At 41.2% G+C, this 7,686-nt stretch overlaps 1 protein-coding gene across 2 annotated transcripts in view; it reads left to right on the top strand.

Moving 5' to 3' along the window:
* The window catches only part of LOC109970613 (Krueppel-like factor 15), a 12,764-nt gene extending 7,169 nt beyond the window's left edge, over positions 1-5,595 (top strand). For both annotated transcript variants that reach the window (XM_020618296.1, XM_020618297.1), the window contains exon 3: positions 3,890-5,595. In XM_020618296.1, coding sequence (XP_020473952.1) covers positions 3,890-4,058 — 169 coding nt within the window. In that variant the 3' untranslated portion in view covers positions 4,059-5,595. The remainder of the gene's footprint in view (positions 1-3,889) is intronic.
* Positions 5,596-7,686: the final 2,091 nt, after the last annotated feature.

The following is a 7,686-nucleotide window of genomic DNA, read 5'->3' as shown; positions in this document are numbered from 1 at the left end:
AACAAAGATGTGTGTGTGTTTGTGTGTGTGTTTGCTATGTATAGATCAGCAAGAGCTAATTTGGAACCTGCTGTGTGTAATGGAGGAAGGCAGAGAGAGAACGTGGATGTCTTCATCAGTGAGGCAATTTCTTTGCTCATTAAAGTAAAGTGTCTTGAGTCGCCGGAATTGAGCTGAGGACATTAGGTCAGCCAGTGAGACGGACTCAAATGCAACATGAGAACAAACACAGTTTGTCACAGAACATTACAGTGTTACTGAATTGATATAGGGTGGTTCATTCACTATGCCTCCTCTGCTCTACATACTAGTTACATTATTCCATTCACCTGCAGCTCATTATCTCCCGGTCCGGCCACATACCATACATATGCACCCTGTTTTCTGCTCATTCCCCGCTGGTTCATTGACGTGCACACCCCGAACTTCGCCCCCAGCTTCTGCAGTACTTCTTTGATGTTCACGCCGACACGCTCTGAGTTTTCTCCACAAGTGGTTCTACGCTTTCTGGTTTGTTTTCTATCGTTTTCTTGCCCTGCGTGTTTAGTTGTTTTGAGTTTTTGTTACTGCTTCTGTTTTGCATGTGGTTATCTGTTAGTCACCTGACATTCACCTGTCCTTATGTTTAACTGCCTTTACATTCCTCTACACCATTCTCCATTTCGGCCCCGCTGCTACCTGCTGCTGTGTTAAGTTTACCCGCCAGCCACGGAGAGATACCTGACGGCCCGACACTCACCTGATGGCCTGATATAATGCTGCACAAGTGTGTCCTAATACATGAGGTAGCTGCAGAAATGTGTGCTGTAGTAATCCAGGCTGTGTTCGGACTAACAAAGGGCTCTTGTCTTTACACAAAAGGCAGGATCTAGTTTGGATGGAAGTGTGTGTGTGTGTGTGTGTGTGTGTGTGTGAGTGAGAACCAGTGTGTGGAAGCCACTGTATGTAATGAAGTACAAGAGGGGGCCAACCAAAGGAAAAAAAAGGTTTGGAAAAGTCTCAGACAAGCAAGTGAATGAAATGAGGTGCAGAGAGTAACTGGGAATCTTAAAACAGGAGGGAAAGTGATGTTGGTGTTGGGATGTGGGGATTGAAACCAGCAGATAGAGTAGGAGAAAAAGGCCTGGTTCAGTTTTGCACACAATCACTTGAAGGGAGCAGCACTGAGGAAGTGGAGCGCACAAAGACAAAGTGTTGAATAGTAACCATGACTGTGGGCTAGGAACGTCCAGGCTGCCACGCTGCATGAAAGGGAACAGAGGGATCAGTCAAGGTTTCTCACTTACTCTGGCAGGAATTACAGCTAGATGGAAAGATGAACTGATTTTAGTGCTGTATGTTTCAATATACAACAGTGTCAGCCCAGACTGAACAAAATTTACAGAGCAAAGAGTCTCTTCCAGGAAGACATCCAAAAATGTTTCATTTCAAGTTTAGTAGACTGTTTTTCTAGTCAGTTTAGCTCTGAAGATTGTGAGAGCATAGACATTAGAATCATTCACATATCACCAGTAGTTCTGTTGCTACAGAGCTCCATGCACTAAACTACTACACTAAGTAGTGACTACTATGATGAGTGGTACCAAGGTTCAGGACCCTAAGAGTTGGTAACCATTGCTCTTTTTGTAAAATGGCATGAGGATTCATGAACTCTGAACATGAATTATTTCAAATTTAAAACAGCTGTGGCTGGCTATAACCTTGTGGCTCTAAGAGAAAAGTTGGCTTTGAGGCCCCAGTTGACCTCCACCCCTTTCAGATGTATTTTGGAATGTGCACCATGTCTACAGCACAATATGAACTAAAAATTATTACATTCTTAAACCAAGTTTTTTCCTCAGGGCCCCTCCACAAATATCCAGTAAACATCTTGGTGCTTGTGGCATAGATCAAAACAGGCATTTGTGAAATCTGAAACTTAAATCAAATTAATTTGAAAAATATATTTATATTATTATTGCTTCATTGAAATGAGAGACAAATTATTATTTTCAGCAGAGGTTTTTTTTTCCATCCCAAACCATATCTGAAGGGGATCTACACAGGGAGCTTTGGTACACACACAGCTTTAAAACAGTCTCCCATCACAAGCTGATCTTAACTTACTGGTCTTAGTAATGCAGTCCATGCTAGTTCAAATCACTCAGTCACATCTGGTGTCAGTTTTATCAGTGACCTACAAGAATATAACAGACTTACTGTGAAAACAGACGAATAAGCTTTAAGACATTATGGCCTACAATGAATCAGCAGAGTGGTTCACTGTCCTGTGGGCCCATTCACTGAGCAATTATATTTTTATTACTGATTTAATTCATATTTAGTGCATATTTTTAAGATGAATACCTGTTAATACATTCTTTACAGTTTGGTCTTAAACTGTGCCAAAGGTGCCATGGGTGACACTGGAGGCTGATTTCTGGCTAAGTTGGACAGTGGACCAGTTTTCCAAGTTTTCCAATACCTCTGTGTTTGTCTTTGAATTTCAGCCATGCGAGCACATACCAATATGCTAAGCCAAGTTTGCCCTGGATGTTTCACAGAGAGCATGAGCCTGTTAAGCCTAGTGTGTATTACTCAACTCTGTCAGGCTGACTGCAGGAGGAATGAAACCAGGAGCTCCCGGGGGCGGGGTGGGGGTAATGTGCCTACACATGAGGGGAATGCTTAGCCAGAAAAGAGAAACTTACATGCTTTCACCTAAGGCTCATAGTGGATAGTACACCCTGCTCTTTCAAGGTTAGAAGAAAAGATCTGTACAGAATCAACTGTTTTTCAACCCTGCCTGTTTCAAGCACATGTGCAAACCCAGTCCAGCCCAGATTTCCAGTGGCATCAGTTGGCAGTCTGATTAAAATTTTTTTTTTTAATCTGCAGAAATATTGGGGCGGCATGGTTGCCTCACAGAAAGAAGTTTCTGGGTTCAAATCCTGACGGGGGCCTGTCTGCATGGAGTTAGGTTGATTAGCAGTTCTGTGGTTGTGTGGTTGTCAGCCCTGTGATAGACTGGTGAGCTGCCCAGGGTGTACCCTGCCTCTCAGTCAGTGTCACTTCAGATTGGCTCCATCCATTGGTACCTTATTATGATTAGATCCATCAGCTTACACAGCTGAAGAGCAGCTAGCATAGATGATAGTCATACAGACACAGATACCACAGACACTGCTGTACTCCTATAGTGAGCAGGTGTGGCTTGGTTTGTTGGGATCCATAGTGTTCAACTTAACTCTGAATTTAGTTTTCATTCCGTTATTGAATCTATTTTTCTTAAAATTTCAAGATTTCAGCGAAAGTTGAAAAACATTTGAGTTTCAAAATAAACATTAAATATTTACATGTGCAGTTTTGTTATTTGTAGTGGTGAACCAAAATTACACTACAACTGTCGACCAAAATGAGATGAGCAGCAGAAGACATGACATGCTTATGATCAGAAACACTAAAAATTAAATGGAACTTTGTAACACAGATGGATTGTTTTGCTAGAGAAAAGTCACCTCTCTTTTATCGTGCACACCTGCAACAGAGAATGATGTTACTGGATGATGCTTTCCCTCACAGATACAGGCTTGTTTCAGTTTAGCCTCTTGGAAAGTAAATTACACCATTAATATTGCTACCTACAGCTCCTGTAATGTGGCGCCAAGGAAGTTTGTAATTTAAAATATTTACAGCTCCCCTCTGCTTCATGGATGCTGTCTAGATGTGTGACGCATTCTTGCTGTGGTTCACTGTCAACCTGCTCAACACATAGACATAGTTAGATCCTAGCTGGTGAACTTAGTGGAGCATTTAGCAGTTGATGAGCCAGATATTTCTCTCAGGAGTTGGTAAAGACCAGATTCACATCTCTGACTTTCTCCATGTCTCTTCTTCTTGTTTCATGCAGGTTTTCGCGGTCAGACGAGCTGTCTCGACACCGGCGGTCCCACTCGGGGGTCAAGCCCTACCAGTGCCCTTTATGTGAGAAGAAATTTGCCCGCAGCGACCACCTGTCAAAACACATCAAAGTGCACCGTTTTCCACGAAGCAGCCGGACACTAAACTCAGCAAACTGATTCCCTGCTTGGATGACTGGAGTCACTGTCATACAGACATAGGCCATGGGAGCAAGGTGCGAGTATAAACATATGGGAGTGTGCACACACTTTTGCACCTTCTTCAAGTCAATATGAATATGTGAGTCGAAGAAGCCCGTGCATTTTTATAATCAACTTATGATTGTTTTAATTTATTGTAAACCGATGCAGTTACCATCCTGTCTGTAATCAGCTGAAGGTTGTTGTTGCTGGTGGTGCGTTCATATGTTGTATTCCTTATATTTGTTCTGGCCTTATCTCCTGCCTCACCAGAAGATAAGATAATCTTATTTTTTTCAATCTGGGCTATGTGATGGGCTTGATAATAGCCTTGCCTTTTATCATCCTGAAAGCTGCCAATGTTTTGGACATTCCTTATCTTATGCAATGTTTAGGAAGTTTGCCCTACTTTTGCTGCCTTGCACCACAGTTCATTGACAGAAAAGGCAGATACAACATTTGTCGTTCAGCCTGGTGTTTGACGCACAGGGAAGGAACTGTTATACTACATGGACATAAACTACTGACTGCATAAGAAAATAAGGGAAATCTAACCATAATTTTCAAGGATTCATCTCACATGTTTACAGCAACTTTGTAAACCTACTGCGAGGGGGACAAGGAGAACAACAGAGCAACACAAGAACTGCAGAAGTGAAACACAACAAAAAGTACACAATGATTGTTCAGTCAGCCTTCTGATCAGTATTGTTCTTTGTTGTTATTTTATTAAGCTATTATACTGTATGTACCTGCTTGCTGGTTTCCTATGATTATCACTTTTCTGGCCTTACCAGAGAGCCAGATGGTTTTGGAAATCAGGCTTTTCAGTAATCCATATTTTAATCAGGTGTTGAGTGATCATTCAGATTGTGTCATAATATGGCACCTTTCATTCATGGTCACAGAACTGAATGCCTCAGTCTTTCAGTGTCAAATAATGTCTTTTTTTCTGAATTCTTATTTTGCTGATGGATTAACCCGACTTGACACAAAAGCTGCTTTGTCTCTGCTTCATCTGTTACCGGAGACTGGAGACACCCTGACAGCTGCTGACCTGAGCTGGCAGTTATTTTGTTGAGGTGACATTAATGAACATGGTGCTGAACTACCAGGAAGATGAGCTTCTGGGAAATGTAGTCATGACATCCCTTTTGAGTCCATGATACGCTTTCTAATGCCCTGTTGCTTGCAAACATTGTTTGCTATTTGTATCACGCCCCACTGTGAATATGTAGGAGTGTGACGCTGCCGCCGTTGTATCATTCATGTATGTAAAATGACAGCAAGTAGGGGTGCACAACTTTGTACATCATTCCTTTCATTCAATTTTCGAATTTTTAATGCTTGTGTGAACAAGGTGTTTTATTGCATCCTATGAATGTATGTAAATATGCAGGCGTGTACATCGCTACATCCAGGAAACACAGAAGGACTATTCTGATGCCATATCTGAAACAAATCAGTGGTTGTGAAGAGTTCTAGTATAAACCCTAAATGTGTACATAACTTGATGTTTCAGTACTTATGAATATATTATATATTTTTTTCTTTGTTCTATTCAAGATGTATTTGCAAATAAAACAGAAAGGAAACTACTGTAACATGTCTACAGTGTCTGTACTAAGTTGTATTTGTTACTTTAAGACCAATAATGTTTGATGGCACTTTTTGCAAACATTGAGGCATTGAGGGTCAGTTCTTCATCCAGCCAAGCCTGCTACACCATCCTCAAGTATGTTTATTAGCCCAATATATAACACAAAACAGCTATGAAAAAATTAAAAGGCAAAAACTAAAGGCCAATTTGGTATACCTTTAATGGTGCCATTTTGCCAAAATTAAAAATAGATAGCAAAAAATGGGGCTCAAGTTTCAATCCTCATTGGAACAACCGGAATCACTGAAATTTTCTTTGTTTACTTCCAGCAAAGCGTTATAGGATGTGAAATGTGTGTGTGTGTGTGAGAGTGTGTGTCCGTGTGTGCATGCTGGTGAGTGGTTGTGGGGACTGAGATTGGTACCTTATTATGATTAGATGAGTTAGCTAATAAGATAATAGTAATGAAAAAAAATACAACAAATCTGAAAATCATAAATTGAGATACAAGGTATATCTTTTTTTTATTCTTGCACTATTTAGCTGCTAATGCTCTTTGACTTCACACACGCTGTCTAACCAGTGCTGGTTTTTATATGTTCAAGTCCTTCAGTGGGAGCCAGTAAAATTACTGTCCACACTGACATCACTTTAGATTCATATCACTGTATGTGGTTTTCAACCCATGCCTGACACATACTCAAGGACCTGATTTTGGTGCTGAAGGTGCAAATGGGGAAGTTGCTGATAAGAAGACTGATAAAATGGTGGAAGGCAACAATGGGATGTGTTTCAGAGTTCTGATCTGAGTTTTCATCTGGAGATTGAACACATATGATGTAAAGAAGGGCATGCATCTGTGTGTGTACAAAAATTGCAAGTCAAGTCTATACTTAATTAATTTGCAAGTTGAATGGGCCCTAGGTCTCTACACAAGAGGTGTAGTGTGAGCAGCATGCTAGCAGAGTAGTAGCAGTTGCTTTGGTGCTGCACAAGACGTGCTCACTCACAGTATTGATTTGTAGGTCATCTGCACTTTGGAGAACCTCAAAGTGCAATACACAAACACTGTCGTACCATTTGGTATAACAGAAGAAAGCAGACCAGAAGTGTAAAGGTTACATTTAAGAGCATATATTATGAGTAAATTACAAGTTGTTAGGTGGCCTATGTAGACAGCTGTACTTGAATAATCAGGCTTGTGTTTGTTCTATTAGACTGAAAAACATGACTGAAAGAGTTTGTCTGTGCACAGTGCTGTAGTGTCTGAAAGGTTTGTGTGTTATTTCTCATGTCCAAGTCAGGTATATTTCAGTTCTGCTATATTTCTCACCTGTGCAGGCCACATACAGTAGTACTTCACCTTAGTACCCTGTTGTGTCCCAAAGACAACCTGGTTTTAGTGACCCTGTGTATAGTCAGTGTGTACCATAAGATCATTGTTTTCTAGAACGTCCAGTGCCATGCATAGTAGGCTGTATATTGTACGTACACATGTGGTATCTTATCAGTGTTCCTACCAGCTTTACAGTATTCAGACAGGTTCAAGGGCACATGCTGATGGCTCAACTGGAGGTGCTTTATGTCTGAATTGAGCTCACTGAGTCAGGACTGAGCAGATTGTCTGGGATGATTAATTGGCTTTGGGAACTGCAAAGAGCCAAGGCTGTCAGGAGTTGTGCAAAATCTCTGTGATCTATCATTAATACTGTAGACAGGATGATAGATACAGCACAGAGTGATGGCTGTGCCTTCTGCACTATGTATGTCCAAGGGAAGACTTTACCTTGGATATGTTTGTGTGATTGAATATGTGCATGCCTACGTGTTCTGCTTGCATGTGTATCTACGTGCTTTCCAAGCAACCTGACGTGCCTCAGCCTGCACAGATCTACCGGTCTTCAAAAGAGGACCATATTTCCTGTTAAAAAGGAAACAGTGAGACAATAGGCTACTTACAGTGGCCCCCCATCATTTGCTTTGAACACATCATCTCATGTACATCTG

Source organism: Monopterus albus, unplaced genomic scaffold (genome assembly GCF_001952655.1).
Source record: "Monopterus albus unplaced genomic scaffold, M_albus_1.0 scaffold203.1, whole genome shotgun sequence".
Lineage (NCBI taxonomy): Eukaryota > Metazoa > Chordata > Actinopteri > Synbranchiformes > Synbranchidae > Monopterus > Monopterus albus.
This window is presented reverse-complemented; position numbering and strand designations above follow the sequence as displayed.